The following is a 21,348-nucleotide window of genomic DNA, read 5'->3' as shown; positions in this document are numbered from 1 at the left end:
TGGAGAGGGTGCAGTCCTTCAAGTATCTTGGTGTCCACATCTCCTCAGACCTGACATGGGCTGCCCACATTCAGGTCCAGACCAAAAAGGCTAGGCAGCGCCTGTATCACCTACGACAACTGAGGAAGTTCAGGGTCTCTCCAAAGATCCTCAGGATTTTCTATACAGGCGCTGTGGAGAGCATCCTCACACAGAACATGACATCGTGGTTCGGGAACAGCTGTGTGAAGGACCAAAAAGCTCTCCAGAGAGTGATCCGTACAGCAGAACGCTGCTGCAGGATTGCTCTCCCCCCGCTTCAGGACACCTACACCAGGAGATGCCGGACTAGAGCAGCGCAGATACTGAAGGACCCGTCCCATCCAGGCAACAAACTGTTCCAACTTCTGCAATCTGGTAGAAGGTTCCGCATCTTCCGGGCAAGGACAGAGAGACTCAAGAGGAGCTTCTATCCCCAAGCCATCCGGGCCCTAAACACACACACCCGCCCGCTCACATCATCTATAATTGACTGAGACAGGACTCTTCCAGACACTAAACCAAGGCACAATGTACATTTCAAATTCCTTTAATTTTAAATATGTTTATATTGTCTATCCTGTAAAATAGTCAGATGCCTATTCATATTAATGTACAGAATTCACCTGCTTGCTGCTACTACTGCACATTCACCCAATGTATATACTATATATATATTAGGGGTGCAACGATACACAAAATTCACGGTTCGGTTCGGTTCGATACTTTGGTGTCACGGTTCGATATTTTTTCGATACAAAAAAATGTTCATGCATTTTTAATTTGTCATTTATTAAAATTATAAATATATATTTTAACTCAAAAGTACAGTTTTTAAATTTAACCCTAACCCTTGTGCCTGTTTTTTATTTTGACAGTGAATGCGCACCTGCGGACCACTTATGTGCAGCCCTGGTTATTTAGCTCGTCATATCGCAGCCACAGAAATTCTTTTGTCCATGAAACCATAAAGCTGCACTTTCTTTTTGCCTTATAGTCTGATTTGTCATAACTTCTCCGTTTTGTGGTAAGCTTTTCTTTGGCTGTCACTTCTTCACCCTGACCTGTCTTATTTGGCTCAGCAGAACTGAAATGCTTTTACACACTCACTCACATAAGCTCAGCGATTCTCTGCGCGATCAGCCTCTCACATGTTTAAGCTGCGGGAGATTTCACTTGTCATGTTTGCATAGTAAGCTAACGATTAATAAGACGATGTCAGAGGAATTGGTGCACAAATTATCATCACTCACAGATCAGTGCTGTCGCTCTCTATACACAGTTCGCACGATTGCAAAGTGAAAGCAAAAAAACAAGCGCAAATTCAAACGCGATTTCAATATGTCACATATTGACAGTGGCTCACCGATGCCAATGACATAATTACCCAGCTACATTTCCGAAAGAATGCAAAAGCATTGACATATATTTTTCCTACAATAGCCCGACGGGCAGGGCAGAGATAGATTTTGGTACCCCGACTGAAAAAATCGCTAGCTCCGGGACGTCGGGCTAGCGATATTGCGAGCCCTGTATCTGATTGAGGAATCACTCATCTTTGGAAAAGAGAGTTTATTACAGAGAAATGGCTCTTTCCAAAATAAAAGCTATACTATCCACTTCTTCTGGGCTATATTCTCAGCAGCATAAGGAGAATCATGTGCTAACAGCTGTCTAAATGACTCGGCTAAAGTTAGTAGCATGCTTGCTTTTTTTTGTCTGCTTCCACTTGTCTTTGCACTAGGATGATGTCGGCGTAAATGTGCAGTCATATTCGTTGTGTTCCCACTAGTGATTTCAGGTTAATCTCGTTGAAATGACCTTAACGCCACAACACGGCAAATCTCCGTTAACGAGCTACTGCCGATCGCTCCGTGCATGGGGCTAGACGGCCAACATGTTAACGAGCTAACTGCGCTAACACACTAGTTCACACCAATGTAATTGAGCATTGCATGGCACATCCAACATACTGTTTTACTTTAGTGCATGACTTGCTTACCTTCAGGGTCATACGTCACATGAAAACCAAAATAATTCCAAACGCCAGATCTGAATGAGGTTCAATTTGCCTGTTGCAAGAAGAGCTTAACTTCTGTCTCGCTAGCTTGCCCTGCGCTCTTCCTTCTGACTATGCTGTCTGTGTTGAGCGCTCAGTGGATCTGCGCTGGACAGTGCAGCCTAGGCGGAGTAGTCGAACACAGATTCACTGAGCGCTCAACACAGACAGCATCGTCAGAAGGAAAATTGATAAAATAAATTACAAATGTTGTATTGTTCGATACATATGCGTACCGAACCGAAAGCACTGTATCGAACGGTTCAATATCGATACGAATATCGTTGCACCCCTAATATATATATAATGTTCTTCCTCTACACCCCCCCACAATTTTTGCACATGTCGAGGAGCGTGTCAGGCTACATTTCACTGTGTGTTATACTTGTATAACTATGCATGTGACAAATAAAGAACCTTGAACCTTGAACCATATCACCCTATTAGAGCACTTCGCTCTCGCTCTGCAGGCCTACTTGTTGTTCCTAGAGTATTTAAAAGTAGAATGGGAGGGAGAGCCTTCAGTTTTCAGGCCCCTCTTCTGTGGAACCAGCTTCCAGTGTTGATTCGGGAGACAGACACTATCTCTACTTTTAAGATTAGGCTTCAAACTTTCCTTTTTGCTAAAGCATATAGTTAGGGCTGGACCAGGTGACCCTGACTCCTCCCTTAGTTATGCTGCAATAGACGTAGGCTGCCGGGGGATTCCCATGATGCATTGAGTTTTTCCTTTCCAGTCACCTTTCTCACTCACTATGTGTTAATAGACCTCTCTGCATTGAATCATATCTGTTATTAACCTCTGTCTCTCTTCCACAGCATGTCTTTATCCTGTCTTCCTTCTCTCACCCCAACCGGTCGCAGCAGATGGCCCCGCCCCTCCCTGAGCCTGGTTCTGCCGGAGGGTTCTTCCTGTTAAAAGGGAGTTTTTCCTTCCCACTGTTGCCAAAGTGCTTGCTCATAGGGGGTCATATGATTGTTGGGTTTTTCTCTGTATCTATGAAGCGCCTTGAGGCGACTTTTGTTGTGATTTGGCGCTATATAAATAAAATTGAATTGAATTGAAACATTTTCTACATACACAAAGGACCCATTACTATCAAATATTGTTCACAAATCTGTCTAAATCTGTGTCGGTGAGAACTTCTCCTTTGCCGAGATAATCCATCCCACCTCACAGGTGTGGCATGTCAAGGTGCTGATCAGACAGCATGAATATCTCACAGGTGTGCCTTAGACTGCCCACAATAAAAGGCCACTCTAAAATGTGCAGTTTGATCACACAGCACAATGCTACACATGTCACAAAACCAGTCAGTATCTGGTGTGGCCACCCTTTGCCTTACGCAGTGCAACACATCTCCATTGCATAGAGCTGATCAGGTTGTTGATTGTGGGCTGTGGAATGCTGGTCCACTCCTCTTCAATACTTGTGCAAATTTGCTGAATATTGGCAGGAACTGGAACGTGCTGTCATATACGGCAAGCCGAGCATCCCAAACATACTCAATGGGTGACATGTCTGCTGCCATGCAAGAACTGGGATGTTTTCAGCTTCCAGGAATTGTGTACAGATTCTTGCAATATGAGGCCGTGCGTTATCATGCTGTAACATGAGGTTATGGTCATGGATAAATGGCACAACAATGGTCCTCAGGATCTCAACACGGTATCTCTGTGCATTCAAAATGCCAACAATAAAATGGACTCGTGTTCATTGTCCATAACCCACCATGGGCCACTCAATCCACAACGTTGACGTCAGCAAACCACACGACGCGACACAAGCTGTCTGCCATCTGCCCTGAACAGTAAAAACATCTGTCAACGTGCCAAACACCATCGAATGTGAGCATTTGTCCACTCAAGTTGGTTACGACAACAAATTGCAGTCAGGTCCAGACCCCGAGTAGGATGCCGAGCATGCAGATGAGCCTCCCTGACACGGTTTCTGACAGTCTTTGCAGAAATTCTTTGGTTATGCAAACCGATTGTTGCTGCAGCTGTCTGGGTGGCTGGTCTCCACCTGGTCGACCATCCTGGAGGTGAACATGCTGATGTGGAGATCCTGGGCTGGTGTGGTTACATGTGGTCTGCGATTGTGGGGCCGGTTGGATGTACAGCCAAATTCTCTAAAATGCCTTTGAAGACAGCTTATGGCAGAGAAATGAACATTCATTTCACAGGCAACAGTTCTGGTAGACATTCCTGCAGTCAGCATGCCAACTGCACGCTCCCTCAAAAGCTGCGACATGTGTAGCATTGTGCTGTGTGATCAAACTGCATATTTTAGAGTGGCCTTTTATTGTGGGCAGTCTAAGGCACATCTGTGAGATATTCATGCTGTCTGATCAGCACCTTGACATGCCACACCTGTGAAGTGGGATGGATTATCTCAGCAAAGGAGAAGTTCTCACCGACACAGATTTAGACAGATTTGTGAACAATATTTGATAGTAATGGGTCCTTTGTGTATGTAGAAAATGTTTCAGATCTTTAAGTGCAGCTCATGGAAAATGGGAGCAAAAACAAAAGTGTTGCGTTTATATTTTTGTTCAGTGTACATTGCAAATTGATTTTACACACATGCCAGCACAAGGAAGCATCAAGTACTTACTGGTAATAGTGGATCAATTTAGCAAATGGGTAGAGGTGTACCCAACATCAAAAGAAACTGCAGAAATAGTCTGCCAAAAGCTGTGCAATGAAATAATACCCAGATTCGGAATACCTCACCAATTAACAGTGACAGAGGACCTTCTTTTACATCGGAAGTAATCCAAAAGTGTGCAAAAACTCTAGGAATAGACTGGAAATATCACGTGCCCTACCACCCCCAGAGTTCAGGAGTTGTAGAAAGAATGAATAGGACCATAAAAGATCGCCTGACTAAAGCAATGGTAGAAACAGGGATGACCTGGGTCAAGCTACTCCCTCAAGTCCTCTGCGAGATTAGAATGACTCCATCCACTCCATCAATACAAATTTCATCTTTTTCACCACTTTTCAGCAGAATTTTCAGTTTTTTCACCACTTTTCAGTACAAATCCAAGCTTTTTCAGCTTTTTTCAGCAAAAACCTCTTTTCAACAGAATTCTGCTCATTGAACTCTTTTCAGCACAAATACCAGCTTTTCAGCTCTTTTCAGCAAAAACCTCTTTTCAGCAGAAATTCTGCTAATTGAACTCTTTTCAGCAGATATTGTGCTGATGGAACTCTTTTCAGCAGAAATTCTGCTGATGGAACTCTTTTCAGCAGAAGTTCTGCTGATTCACCTCTTTTCTGTAAACTTTTTAGCCTTTTCACCTCTTATCAGCACAATTCTCAGCAACTTCTGCTAATTTCACCAGAATTGTCAGTCTCTCCACCTCTTCTTTGTGCGAATGAGTTTGGTGCAGTGAGGTGAGACACTGCCTTTAGACCAGAAGGGCCAGGTTCGAATCCTGCTCAGGGCAACCTTTTTTTTTCTACTTTCAACCTTTTCAGCTTTTTTCAGCAGAAATCTTCAGCGTAAGGCATCCACACAGCATTTTCGCAGGAAATGCAAATTTTTCTAGTTTACCTGGATCTTTGTTTAAAAATGTCTTTCAGTCTATTGGTCCCTGTGTGCTTACAATTATCAATACCTCACTGGTTTCTTGTCAGGTCCCTGTTTATTGTAAGAATGCTGTTATTCACCCACTGTTAAAAAAAACTAAGCTTGATGCTTCTCTTCTCAGTAGCTACAGACCGATTTCAAAATTACCGTTCATTGCTAAGATTTTAGAAAAGGTTGCGGCTAAGCAGCTTATAGCTGTTCTAGATGAATACAGCATTCTGGATTAATTCCAATCTGGCTTTCGTAGAGCTCACTCTACTGAAACTACACTTCTTAGAGTCTCCGACGACATTTTGATGAGATGTGATGCAGGAGAATGCTCCGGTCTGTTGATGTTGGACCTGACCTCCGCCTTTGATACTGTGGACCATCATATTCTGCTAGATAGGCTGAGACACTGGGTGGGTATATCAGGGGCTGCTTTGGACTGGTTTGAATCCTATTTGCATGAATGATCCTTTTCTGTGGCTACCTCTAAGTACAGTTCCTCTTCTACTTTTCTTGCCTACGGTGTGCCACAAGGTTCAGTTTTGGGGCCTTTATTGTTCTTGCTGTATTTACTTCCTCTTCAACACTTATTGAGCACTGTTAAGGACATTTCGTATCACTGCTATGCAGATGATATTCAGTTATATATCTCCTACAGCTACAGATTTTGCACAAGTGCATAGACTCCATTAGATGTTGGATAGCTGGAAACTTTCTTCAACTAAATGAGGAGAAGACTGAAGTCCTTGTTTGTGCTCCTAAAAATTTTGTACCTAGTGTTATGGAAAACTTGGGTCCACTTGCTACATTTGCCAAACCGTCTATCAGGAACTTTGGTGTTACTATTGACTCAGCTCTGACTTTGGATACCCATGTAAAATCTCTGGTTCGCTCCTGTTTTTATCACTTGAGAAACATTGCTAAGCTGAGTCCCATTGTATCTCGCTCCGAATTAGAAATTGTCATTCATGCATTTGTTTCATTTCGTCTGGATTATTGTAATTCTTTGTTTACTTGTTTATGTAAAGCCTCTTTGGAGTATCTGCAAGTTGTTCAGAACGCTGCTGCAAAGCTTCTGACCAAGTCCTCCAAGTACTCCCATGTCACACCCCTGCTGATTCAGCTGCACTGGCTCCCCGTTAAATTCAGAATCCACTTTAAGGTTTTGACCTTGACTTTCAGGGCTTTGCATGGACAAGCACCAACATATATAAGTGAACTTTTACATCCATACATTCCCAGCAGGTCCCTGAGGTCATGTGACCAGGGCTTGCGTGCTGTCCAAAACACAAGGCTGAAAACAAAAGGCAACAAAGCTTTTGTGACTGTGGCCCCCAGATTGTGGAACTCTCTCCCTTTGAGCCTGAGATCTGTGGACTCTGTGGTCGCTTTTAAAAAACAGCTAAAAACCCATCTTTTTAAACTTGCTTTTGGTTGATTTTTATTTTTAGGTTTTAGCTTCTGTGAAGCACTTTGTGATTTTTATCTTGAAAGGTGCTATATAAATAAAATTTTACTTACTTTTTTACTTTACTTACAGCAATAGCACATCGAAGATGCTGAAGTTTCGACCACCCCAATCTTCTTATGAAGTGGTGTTGGAGATGCATTTCTGCCTGTGCATTGCTGATGCAGTTATAGTTATATTATAGTCAGGTATAGTTCTATTATTATGATGTTTAGGCTGTGTGCAGGCAGAAGTGGTGAATGGAGACAAAATGTGAACTCCAAAAAACAGCTTTATTGCTGAAATAAAAGTAAAAAACTTCAAAATATAAAGAATAAATTCAGGAAGGCAGGCAGACAAAAGACATCATGAATGAGGGCAGATCACGACACGGACACAGAGAAACACGCAATACACACAGGGAGCAATCAGGGAATCAGAGACAGGAGGGTATCCAAAGTCAGGGAATCAGAGACAGGAGGGAAACACAGCTGGTGCAAATCAGGGCTAACGAAACAAGGGGAGCAAAACCTGATACATAAACACAAGACACGGACTTTCAAAGTAAAAGAGGACACATAAAACAGAGACCTAGACTTGACAAGGGGACTCAGCAGACAGAGGAGGCAGAGCAACTAAGAAACACAGACAGAAACCAGAACATCAACAAAGAAACCAAAAGACTAGAAATGATAATATCAAAATCAGAGTTCAATAATAAAGTAAACCCAAAACTCTGGGTCGACAACCCAGGTCTCCAAACAATTATAACTGATCGTCAAGGACCCCTAAAAAGGTTTGAAGTATTAAATAATGTGTTAAAAATGAATTCAGTTATAATAACCACCAACTTTAAGTCGGAATGTAGGAATTAAGTAGGAAAGTACTTGAAGGTACTTGAACATCAAGTGTTCAGTAGATGGTGGTACATGACTAGTTACAGCACAGCATAACTTCATCTGAGCCTGCATTTACAGACTCAGAGCATTTGGAAATCACATGCAATAAACCACATTACACATTGTTAAAAGAAAATTGTACATAGTGTGATCAGCTACATGAAATGTGCCCTTTTTAGGATCACTAAGCAAAACCACATGTCTACGTGACTTTTCATATAACAACTTTTGTGTGATAAACTTATTTTAGCAACTAACAGCTTCCTCTGTTCTGAGAACATACAGGTGCAGAAAAGGGGAACCTCAGCTCTGAGTTCTTGGAATAAGTTTGTTATCTTTGTACACACGTGTAACCAGCTTGTATAAATAAAGAACGCAGACAGTGACAGAGCGCGAGTCCGTGAGTGTCTCTCTGCGAGTACGAGCGCTCTGTGGCTGCCCTTGCAAGTAAATCAACTGCAGTGTTTGTGTTTTCTAACTCAGTTGTCTCAGCTGAAGAACTGTTTGGGAGATTCTTAGAAATATAAGATAAGATATGATAAGATAAGATAAAATGACCTTTATTAGTCACACAGGTGGGAAATTTGTTACTTTTGTAACTTTTGATTATTGCCATCCCGACCCAAAAAGGTTTAATATATATTTATTCACTTAAAAATCACAACTAAGACCTTTTTATTGTATCTTTGCTGTTTTCTTTAACACCACGCTCACTGTATTCATTAGCTTTTCCACCTGGTCTGAACTTGAGCTGCGGTTCTCAAAAACAACACACCTGTTGCCACACTTTTCAATGATTTTCTTCAGACCAGGTTGACAGGAATGAAGAAAACCCTCCAGGCTCATATCTGCCTCCTCCAGGTTGTCTCCTCGGGTGAACAGGATGACAGTTTGTTCTTTCACTTTGGTCCCAAAAGTCTTTTCTAACTTTTTCAGTATGTCTCTCTCACCATCTGTAAATCTGCTCACATGCATCACAAGCACAAACACACAGAGTTCTGACTCACAGAGCTCTTTGCACCTTTTTACATGTTTGTTCCGAACTGATGGTTTAGTGTCATCACCAAACATGTCTGGAGTATCAATCACACGCACATGTACACTATTTATGTCAGTTTCTGCCACCTGACACTCTGTGGTGATTGGATTTGAACTGGGTTTAGAAACAAAGTGCTTCTTTCCAAGGATGGTGTTTCCACTGGCGCTCTTTCCAGTCCCAGCCAATCCCAGAAGAACGAGGTTCACTGTGGTGTAAGTATGATTTCCTGAAATGATGAAGACCAAACACTAATTAAGCAAAATTTCAAACAGTTAATTTCTTTAAGTCAAAACAACTGCTTTTCTGGGTTTTTTCTGAGTTCTAAAAAGTGTTACGATATCTTTTATCTTCAGTTCAGTTTAAATCTTTTTGCTTATTGTACTGCCAAAACTGTTCAGATAATAGGATTTAAAGTTAGTTAGTTAACTCAGTAGTCTTAGCACGAGCTGAGTAATAATAGTTTTTTCTCAGTAATAGCAATTTTGTAATAAAATCACATTCAAAACACTTTTAAGCTGTGCCCTACAGACATTGTCTGTACTCATACATGTGGGTTTACATAGTGTCTGTATTGGTTGAATCTCCTCAAGAACTCTTTCTCTGTAACAGTAACCAATTACACACAGAACACACAGTGCTGGTAATACGGCGAGATGCTCCTTAAACAGATTGTAGCTCACCAATTCTGTCCAACTGATCTTCTGACTGAGGACTGGAGATTGACCTGTAATTCAGCAATCAGCTCATATTAACAAGTTTCATTTTTATTCAGTTAATTTTAGGTGTCGATTAATTAAATTTAATGATAACAAATTAATATGCTTTGTCATTTACCTGGTATAGGTTGTTTGTTTCAGCTCAATCACTTTGTCCAATTCATTAAAAAGCTGTTCCAGGGTGAAGGATTTAAATGGGAAATCTTTGGGTTCATATCCCAACGGCAGCACGACTTTAAACTCTTCTGTGGGTTTTCCTGTTTTCTCATTCAGAACATCTATCTGTTGCCATATCTGCTCGGTTGAAAATCCTTTTTTTACCACAAACAAACACATGTCAGGGGGTGGATTCTTGGATAAAAACTCTGAAATATCATCATATGGTGTCCCCAAATCTGGTGTGCATATGAACATAAATTTTTCCTCTTCATGAATCTCAGTGTTTTTTAGAATCTTTCTTTTGCTTATATCATCTGTCCCCAGGATGACAGTTATTAGAGCTTTCTTCAAAGACTCTTCATTGCCCAAAATGACGACTGAAATCTTATCTTTGAGAAGAGAAAAAAAAATACAAATAATTAACACAATCAAGAAATAAAATTATTAGACAGACATATGTTTTTGGTTTCTGTTTTTCTCGTTTAAAGTACAATACACACAAAATGCATGAACACACACCTATCTAATAATCGAATAATATGTTTATGATATTTAATATTCCTACACGATAGTCGAAATTCTTATAGCCTTTGATATAAATACATTCAATTTAACTCAGTTCAGTTCAATTTTAGTTATATAGCACTAAATCACATATATTGCCTCAAGATGTTTGATCTTGTAAGTTAAAGACCCAACAATAATACAAGGAAAAGAGGGAAAATCCCCTGAATCATATGACCCCCTTTAACTCTTTGGCGACAGTGGGAAGGAAAAACTCTCTTTAACAGGAAGAAACCTTTCATATATCTATTCACCCTTTGATATAAATAATTGTTAACTTGCTAATTTTAAATATCCAAATAATGGATTTTGTTCTTTTTCCATTTAATTTTTTTGATCCTCTTTGAATTGAGCGATTATTGTTACCTGCACACACACACACACACACACACACACACACACACACACACACACACACACACACACACACACACACACACACACACACACACACACACACAGTCCTAGCTAATAATCTAATAATATAGTTATAAACTGTTGTGGAAGGTTGTAGCTTACCTTCAGTGTTTGTTTGATTTTCTGTCTCAGGGTTTTCAGCAGATCTACAATGTAAGATTTGAGCCTTATTAACTGATCCAAAACCTGCGTGTGTGTATTCAGGTTATCATTGATGTGATAAAATAAAAATGATCATTGAATTGCTCTGAAAAATTGCAACAGAAAGGTTAAACTGACAAAGAATTGTGCATGTATGAATGTACAGCATCAAATAAATGTTGTCTTTAATATTCCTTTGATACAAAGTTCACTCCTGAATCTACAATTCTCCTTTTTCATTGTTACCTGTTGTTCTTTTGTTTTAGTTGTTTGTCTTCTGGCAGATTGTTCTCTGTGTTTGAGTCTTGATCCTGGGTGCAGGACTCAACCTGCTGTTCTGTTTGTGTTTGGTTGTTTGTCGTTTCTTCTGAAGCTTCCTCAGGTGTCTCGCTCTGATATGTTGTCTGGTCCTGTCCAACATCAGGTGAAGATGTGCCCTCTATGACCACACACACACACACACACACACACACACACACACACACACACACACACACACACACACACACACACACACACACACACACACACACACCAGATGTCAAACTGTCCTTGCGAAGTCATTTGTACCGTTACCACCTGTTGAACATTTTCTTCTAATTCTGTCTTCAAAGATTCTCAATTTCCCGTTACAGCAATCAAAATTTCTCCAGTGGAAACATTTAGCGCTCCTACATGTTGGGTCTTTACATGTAAGGTAAAGACCCTACAAAAATACAAAGAAAAGAGTGAAAATCCTGCCAATTCATATGACCCCCTATTACCAATTACTTTAGGGACAGTGGGAAGGAAAAACTCTCTTTTAACAGGAAGAAACTCATAATAGATCTATTTACCCATTGATATAAATAAATTAGTGCTGTCAGCGTTAATCTCAAAATGACATTAACGACACAACCGCATTGACGAAGCAAATCTCCTTTAGCAAGTTAAAGTGGATCGCCCCATGTGGGGCTGCACCGCACTAACACATTAACAATCTGTCACGGTCCTGGGTCTCCTGACCCAGCGTTTTTAATTCTTTGTGATTTTTGTATTATTGTACTTGTGTGTGATTTATTCTATGGTTTCTAGTTTTGATCCCTTGCCCTTCATGTCTCTCTGTGTCCCCTCTGTTCTGTGTAATTGTGTGTCTTTGCATGTTTGAGTTTCTTGTTTTCTGTCACTGTGCATTGTGCATTATGTTCTCATGGTTGGTCTTTTGTTACTCCCTCTAGTCTAGTCTTTTGTGTTCCAAGCTGAGTATTTCCCTGTGTATTTTGGTTCTTAGACCTCTGCCTTATGGTTTATGTCTCTGTATTTCTTAGTTGCTGTCTCCACTGTGTCAAGTTCGCATCTCTGTGTGATACTTCCTGTTTTACTTTGATGGTCCGTGTCTTATGTGAATGCGTCCTGCTTTTCTTGTCTCGTCAGTCCTGATTTCTCCCAGCTGTGCCCTCCTTCTGTGTCTCATTCCCCTCATTACTCCCCAGTGTATTTAAACCCTGTGTTTCTCTGAGTCAGTGTCGCGTCGTCCCTCATGCTGTGTGTAATTCTCCCCGTGTCTTCTGGTATGTGTTATAATTAGCTTTTCCCAGTTTAGTTTTGTATTGCTTTTGTTCTATTTTCCAGCAATAAAGCTGTGCTTTTGAGTTCAAGTTCTGTCCCTGTGAGTTTGCGTTTGGGTCCAATCCCTGCCAGCCACACAGCGATTCATGACACAATCTAACTACACTAACGCATTGATGCTGTGCAGCCCCACACACGTGGTGATCCGCACTAGCTTGCTAACTGAGATTTGCCCTGTTAATGCAGTTATGCCATTAACGTCATTTTAAGGAGATTAATGCTAACAGCACTAAAATAATTGTTAACTTGCTAATTTAAAATATCCAAACAATGGATTTTGTTTTTTTTTCCATTTAATTTTTTGATCCTCTTTGAATTAAGCGATTGTTACCTACACACACACACACACACACACACACACACACACACACACACACACACACACACACACACAGTCCTAGCTAATAATCTAATAATATAGTTATAAACTGTTGTGGAAGGTTGTAGCTTACCTTCAGTGTTTGTTTGATTTTCTGTCTCAGGGTTTTCAGCAGATCTACAATGTAAGATTTGAGCCTTATTAACTGATCCAAAACCTGCGTGTGTGTATTCAGGTTATCATTGATGTGATAAAATAAAAATGATCATTGAATTGCTCTGAAAAATTGCAACAGAAAGGTTAAACTGACAAAGAATTGTGCATGTATGAATGTACAGCATCAAATAAATGTTGTCTTTAATATTCCTTTGATACAAAGTTCACTCCTGAATCTACAATTCTCCTTTTTCATTGTTACCTGTTGTTCTTTTGTTTTAGTTGTTTGTCTTCTGGCAGATTGTTCTCTGTGTTTGAGTCTTGATCCTGGGTGCAGGACTCAACCTGCTGTTCTGTTTGTGTTTGGTTGTTTGTCGTTTCTTCTGAAGCTTCCTCAGGTGTCTCGCTCTGATATGTTGTCTGGTCCTGTCCAACATCAGGTGAAGATGTGCCCTCTATGACCACACACACACACACACACACACACACACACACACACACACACACACACACACACACACTCAAAAACATATATCCGATCCAGTATCAGACTGATACAGATACATAATATCGGATCGGTCCATCCCTAATTAGCATTTAGTTCTTCCTATGCCAGGGAAGTACTCAGGAACAATGTTAGCAAATTGTATATATAGTATCAAATATTGGACTATTTATTCTGCAGAATTATCATGTTTGCTGTATGGCAGGAAAGCGATTTCAAATAATATGACTAAAACGCAAAAAACACTGGGTCACAGACCCAGTACTGTGACAAGAACAATGTTCCTCATCAGTGTTATATGGATCAGTATTACTGTTACAGCTGTTTAAAGTTGAGTTTGTCTAGGTTTTTTTGGTTGAATCTACATTCATCATTTTGATGAAGGTGGTGTGTTAGCAAAACAACCAGTATAACTTATTACATTTGGTCAACCATGTGATATTGGTGGAGCCTGCACCTTTTCAACTTGCCTGTTTTATTAATTACCATGATTTAATCCATGATTAAAGGTTTATTACAAATGTTCTAAACAGCTTTTAAAAGTTTCATACGTTACACATGTTGTCCAAGGTGGTTATTAAGAGGAAACTTATAGTTTATAATTCAGAATCATAGAGGTCATGCATGTTAGTTCTATAGATCCACAAATGTGCACATTGTAACTGGTTTCAGATCAGTGAAAGAACAGCCAGCGGCAGCTAATCTGCCATCTGTCTCCTGTCAAAAATGAGAGATTTATCCACAATGTGCATATTCAAACAACAAGCCACAAGATACTGGTTTCTCAGCTTGACAAGCTCCAGCCATTGTTAATGGGACATAGACACACCCATTAGTAGGGATGGGTACTGGTATCCAGTGCCATGATGGCACCGGTTCTGACATAAACGGTAGTAACCAGAAAAGCAGCGCACATTTCGGTGCTTTATCTCGGTGCATTTTTCCTGAGATGTGATACACTTTGAATTCTAGCCAATCATTTTACGTTTCCGAGGATAGTAGGCGGGTCCAGGTACGTACGTTCTTTTAGAGCAGAGCTACAGATTAAAAATGTCCAAGGCGAAGCGGTCAAAAGTCTGGCTGTACTTCACAGCAAAAGATGTAAACTCAGCAGCAACAAGTGCTTTAAGCTGATACTGTGATACTGTCAAAGGAGGTAACACCTCAAATCTGATGAAACGTATAGCGTTTTTTTTAAAAGCCGAGAAATGCGCCGTATTTGATAGCTTGCTGCGAGACCTCACACCGAGCACATCTACTGCGGGTGGGTTGCCTGTTATTGGACCTGGAGTTAGTAACATTCCCCCAAAACCCGAAGGGGAGAGTCCTGGCCCCTAGCCCTGCCAGTGTAGCAGAAATGATGAGGATGATGATGCAGCAGCAGCAGTTCTTCTCTGCGTGAGTAGCTTAATGTTGTTTGTGTGTAATTTACGTTGAGTAGGCTAACCACGTTATTACATTAATGCATGTAAGGTGAACTAGCAAACATCATCATAGCTACATGCGGCTGTCTTCTTGTTTGATGGCAGATACTCCCTTCACCCTGGCCAAAAAGGCTAAAATGACCAAAGAAAGATTGGAAAACAGTTAAACATGAGAGGTTTTTGGACAAAGTTTGTGTTTTTTTTCCATTGTTTAAGCACTGCTTCCAGCCAAGAGTGAAACCATATATGTCCTCTAGCTGCAGAAAAGACTATCATTTACGAAAAAAAAACAGCTGAACATGGGAGGTTTTTGGACCAATTTTGTGTTCTCCATTCTTTAAGCACCGGATTGAGCACCGTTTAAGCACCGGCACCGTTTTAAAAGTATACCGGTTTGGCACCGGTATAGGATAAAACCTAAAACTACCCATTAGTATATGGAACGCCAGGACTGCCATAATGAATTAAATACACCATTAAATAATTAATTAAATGTGGCAATAATTAATTAAAATTGGAATTAATTAATTAAATAAATAGTTATGACACATGTAATTAATTAATTATTGACACATTTAATTAATTATTTATGTATTTCACATTTTAATTAATTATTGACACATGTAATTAATTAATTATTGACACATTTAATTAATTATTTATGTATTTCACATGTTAATTAATTATTGACACAATTAATTATTGACACATTTAATTAATTATTTAATGATTTATTTATTTCATTTTGGCAGTCCTGGCGCCTGGCTCTCGTCATGAAATAATTTTATCTGTCAGCCTCACCCATCAAACTCAGGGGGCGGGGTTAACGCTGCCCATGCAGCTTCTCTAACATTTGATTGGTTGCCGTGCAAAGTAAGTCAAAACAGGTCGATCCTAGAAAATCGATTGCTTGTGTAGACTTGGGGCAGCCAGTTATCCCATAATGCAGATCAAATCACAAGCAGCAATGGTGGTGGTGTAGTTTTAAAATACCCCGTTTTTCTGTCACCAGCTACACTTTTAACAGTGTTTTAGCCGCGAATGTCGCGACGTATGTCTGGTCAGGTTGTCAACATAGAACATGTTTTCAAAAGTGCTCAGATGTTTTCAGAGATTTCACTAGCTCTGCTAACAGTTAGCATGCAGAGTGCACCGAGGGGGTACATTAACCGGTTTGTTTACATATTCCACTCTCCGTGTTCCACATGTTGCATTCGCAGATTCTCATTTTCACCGAACGATCGTCTCTTTCCGCCTGGTCTTGTGTCTCTGTGCTTCTGTAACATAAAGAACGAGCTGACATTTTTCTCACGAAACCAGCGATCAGCTCAACAGACCCTCAGTTTACCTGCATGCATCCTCCTCCTCATCTGTCAGCTGTTTAACACCTGCTGCTAATTCAAGAAACACGCCTAGTTACCTGGTGATAGTCACAGTTTAACTGGGCAGCCGGTGCTCGATATAACGCAATGTCAGCGCATTTTTCTGCACAAGATAAGTAAATATAGTGTTTTCCCCGAGCGCAGAGCTGCTGGAGCTTGTTTCCTTACAGAGCACTTTATAGGCGAGCCAGCTTTATCAGCGGCTGATGTCCAATCACCAGCACACAGCTTTCAAACCTCAGCTGAGTTTTAGCTCTCAGTGGTTAAACGCTGGACTTCATTCACTCAGGTTCTGTCTGTCGGGTCACGTTTACTTCGCTGTTTTATTCACAACTGAGCAAATCGGTTTGGCTGAGGTTAAAGTTACGTTTCATAACTGCATAGTTTCACAGACGTTTAATGGTTCACTGGCACATGTGTTAGACTGAACTATCATCTAAATATCATCTGTTTTTTAATAGTTATTCAACTGTATTCTAAGCACCAGCTGTCTGTTAGAATGTGATTTTTTCTCTCTCTCTGTTGGCAGAGGTATAAAAATGCGCAGGAAAATCTGACGTGCATGGCAAACTTCACCGACGATATTTAGGGAGGAATAAACACACATCAAACATAAATGAACCATTTGTCTGTCTCCATAATTGAGAGAATTTTCTCTTCTTATGTCAACACTCTCTCTCTTTTTTCTCTCTTTTTTTTTGCTTTTTCGGTCATGTTATGTTTACCTGTCAAAGGCTTGTTACAAACTATGAAACACATTGTGCAGACTTCTGGATGTTAGAAGAAAACTAATACTGCTCATGAATGAGACTAAAGGCAGGAAGGTGTCCTTTAAAACTAAACATGTTAATAGGACCTCCCTGTTTATATCATAGTTTATGATATAGCACGTGTATTTCAGTAATAGCCTGCTGAGGCCACTATACGTGCTGGCCTCATATCAAATGTGAAGGCAGACTGAGTCTATGTTTGACGTTTGTTTATATCTAATCTTCCTTTTCAAACATTTAAACAGCAGCGAGTCTGCAGCTGAGGGAATACAAATTCAAATTGTCGGAACAGGTTTGCTCGTTTCTTGGATTCATTTGGTGATTTATTAAATGTATAACTGTTATTCTAATCTGCTGCTGAGTCTCTTACACTTTTCTTTATGCTGTATATTTTCACGTCTCTGGAATAGTTGGCAGTTAGATAGTCAGCTGGGAAACTTTGTGTTAACTCATGGAGCTGAGGATATCGTGGATATGCTGACCTCGCTGCGTGGTGTACAGAGCGAGGTCAGCATGATTAATATTCACAATAAAAATATTAGCCGAACATCATGAAGTCTGTATGTGTTTCATAGTGTCGAACAACCTTTGTACAGTTAAAGCCAGCAGTTACTACATGACGGAAACACCAACGTTATCTCTTTTATGTGTTTATACACAGGTCACGCTGATTACTGAACAAAAACCCAAAGATCAGATGTTAAACAGATTTATTTGCTCTCTCTCCTCCTTAAACATGTTTTTAATGTTAGTTATAATTCAGAATTGGCGACTGAAACACGTAGGACACATAAGAACATCAGGAAATAAAACATCGATAAATATAACCTCAGTAAAAGAAGTCAGCGGGGGTTACTACAGCTGTGTACCGGGGCCTGCGCTTTGTCGGTGGGATTGCTTGCGAGGCGAGCGGGTCTATCCCACGCTTTGCCGTGAGACTGGGCAGACATCTCCGAAATCATCGAAACACTTTTGCAAAGAGGCTGTATCTTGACAAACCGACCAGACACATGAAGATTAAACCACTACATTCTCGGCTAAAAAAATATTAAAACGGTATTTGGTGACACACAAACAGGGTTTTTCAAAGCTCAGTTCTGTTAGCTTCCACATGCCGGTTGTTGTGTGCTAGAAACAATGGCCACCAGGCCAAAGCAATGGTTTTGACTCGATCAGCGTTAACCCCGCCCCCTGAGTTTGATGGGTGAGGCTGACAGATAAAATTATTTCATGATGAGAGCCAGGCGTCAGGACTGCCAAAATGAAATAAATAAATATATCATTAAATAATTAATTAAATGTGTCAATAATTAATGAAATGTGTCAATAATTAATTAAAATGTGAAATACATAAATAATTAATTAAATGTGTCATCATAACTATTTATTTAATTAATTAATTCCAATTTTAATTAATTATTGCCACATTTAATTAATTATTTAATGGTGTATTTAATTAATTCATTATGGCAGTCCTGGCGTTCCATATTAGTATGCCTAACCTTCTGTTATTGCAATGTTGTTTGGCATTTATATTACATATAAATGACATGACGAGCAAAGTCGTTACCAGAGGTGTGGAATTTGAATCATTAATTTTATGACTTTACACTTGACGTGAAAAACTTGTGACTTGACTTGGACCTATACACCAATGACATGGTCCCACCTCTGATAGAAACTAGCTGAAAATGGCTATAAGCTACACTATCTTCCATGTGTGTCATGAAGCTGGAACAAATATGACAGAAAGTTTGAAAATGAATCATGTAACATTGAGTCAAGTTATTGCAAGTAATCTCATGTTTCAATAGTTTAACTTAAAGCTTAGCAACATTAACATCAAGATGGGAGGTGTTTTGAGGAAGTCAGTGTGTGAATGCAGATGAAACAATGTTTTAAAATACCACAGTAACAGTGAGTCTTAATTAAAAAGTAAAAAAAAAAACCAACCAGACATACAGGTGTAACTAGTCACTAAGGTAGTCACTGTCAGACATTACACCAACATATCCGTGTACACATGTTCATGTATTACTATACCACCCAGTTTATCTAAACCCGTTTATGATTTCATGTTTATTAACATCAAAACACATCAACAGTGACATTATCTGTACCAGGTCATATCTTTGATGTGCCTTGGCATCAAACAATTTGAAAACAGACGATTATCTTACCTTTTTTGTTTGTTTGCCCTTTGGACTCAGAATTTGCACAACTACAATAAAAGAGTTGAACCTCATTAATGGATCCAGAAAGTGTTTGCTTTTATGTAATTATGTAATAATAATATCATAAACCCAATTTAATGCTTGATTGCGATTAAGCAGTTATTTGATTGCAGTTTAACAATTTCCACAGTTACCTGTTGTTAGAATCCATGGTGCACGACTCAACCTGGTTTTCTTTTTGTTCAGAGTCTGTCAACTCTTAGTCTGAAGACTTCTCAATGTTTGGGTGACGATCTATGCTCTGTTACCAAAAAATACATGTCATGTGTTATTCTTGGATAATCACTTATAATTAACTGCCCACATATAGTCAAGTGTGCTTATATCAAATTAACTTCTGCTACATACAACTTGTATCATTGTATCATGTATTATTATTCATTTCTTAATTTGTTCGCTGTCTTGAATATTTCATTCACAGAAATCTTTCCCAAAGATTTAAGTTAGGAATGTCTTCATACTTTTTCCTTTACCAGGATAGAAAATGTAGTCTTTGTTTAAAAAAAAAAGGATAATATTTTTTAATTGCAGATTACACACAATTACGAGTTTCTAACATTTTACGACTATCCCTGAATTCCTTGATCTTTCAGTAATACAGAGCTACCTCAGCATTGAACAGAATACACTGGCAGTACTTACTTTTTGACCAAAAAGTAAAAAGTATGTCCAGAAGATCCAAGATCCAAAACAACTGTGTGGTGTCTGCAGGCTGTGCTGCTCTCTGCCTGTGTTATATGAACCTGTTATTCAAAAACTGGAGGTGTGTCAATTGTAGAGCTATAAATAAACAATCTGATAAACAGAAGCTTGTGAAGTGAAGGCATTTAAGACAAATTATGGTTTCAACTAAATCAGGGAAGCACCTTTAATCTAATCTATATATGTCATTGTCCCTCGGTTCTCAGTCTCGGTATATTTCCTTTATTTTTTTCTCTTTTTTTCCTCTTTAGTTTTATGTCTCTCCTGTCTACTCTCTGTGTTTTTGTTTTGCCTGTATGAGGGGCGGGACTCTCCCCTGGTTCCTGCTCTCGGCTCTACACACCTGGAGGTAATTAACTCACCTGATCCTGATTCAGTTGTTACCACCATTATTTAAGGCAATGGCTGGTCTTCAGTCTTTGCTGGGTTATTGAACTAATGCAATTAGTTTATAATAAACGGCAAACAATAAAGGTCTGCTGTAACTTTCAATTTCTTGAAAACAATTTTTTTTAAAGAAATGTTGTTAGATGACAAAGCAATTAGTTCTGTGGAAACAGTTTAGTTAGCAAAAGTCTGCCTGCTTCTTAGTCTTTCTGTTTGGCTCTTCTATAAAAATATTGCTAAGCTGAATCCCATTGTTTCACGCTAAGAACTAGAAATGGTCGTCCATGCATTTGTCTCTTTATTCACTTGTTTAAGTAAAGCCTCTGTGGATCATTTGCAGGCTGTTCAGAATGCTGCCGCAAAGCTTCTGACCAAGTCTTCTAAATACTCCCACCTTACACTCCTGCTTATCCAGTTGCACTGGCTCCCCATAAAATTCAGAATCCACTTCCAGATTTTGACTTTGACATTCAGAGCTCTGCATGGACAAGCACCAACCTATATCAGAGGTCTTTTACATCAGTACATCCCCAGCAGGTCCCTGAGGTCATGTGACCAGGGCTTGCTGGTCGTCCAACATACGAGGCTGAAAATGAAAGGTGATAGAGCTTCTCAGAGAGAAACAAGGGTGTTGTCATCAGTTTCAGAAAGATATGACAGAAAGTTGGATCACATTGTAGAAATGCCTGTAAAACCTCTGCATTTCTGTTGCTCAGTAATAAAATATGCAATGACAGGCAAAAAGGGTGTTGTGTAACCACACCTGTGGGTTTACACTGAAAAGACTTTCATTGATGCGTGCACCAAACAGTTTAT

General features: G+C 39.7%; 1 protein-coding gene and 1 pseudogene across 1 annotated transcript; one reads left to right on the top strand and one right to left on the bottom strand.

Moving 5' to 3' along the window:
• The first annotated feature begins 3,482 nt into the window (after positions 1-3,482).
• LOC146662705 (uncharacterized) lies at positions 3,483-4,126 on the top strand (annotated as a pseudogene).
• Positions 4,127-8,684: 4,558 nt separating this feature from the next.
• On the bottom strand, positions 8,685-19,209 carry LOC146662704 (uncharacterized). Its single transcript, XM_085417913.1, has 4 exons — positions 19,200-19,209; positions 9,883-10,312; positions 9,729-9,772; positions 8,685-9,274 (listed from the first exon to the last, which is right to left on the bottom strand). Exons 1-4 carry the CDS (start codon positions 19,207-19,209, stop codon positions 8,685-8,687), a joined length of 1,074 nt encoding a protein of 357 aa, XP_085274039.1.
• Positions 19,210-21,348: the final 2,139 nt, after the last annotated feature.

This window comes from Rhamphochromis longiceps, linkage group LG9 (assembly GCF_057381845.1).
Source record: "Rhamphochromis longiceps isolate RC_006_pf linkage group LG9, R_longiceps_female_GT1.1, whole genome shotgun sequence".
Classification (NCBI taxonomy): Eukaryota; Metazoa; Chordata; class Actinopteri; order Cichliformes; family Cichlidae; genus Rhamphochromis; species Rhamphochromis longiceps.
This window is presented reverse-complemented; position numbering and strand designations above follow the sequence as displayed.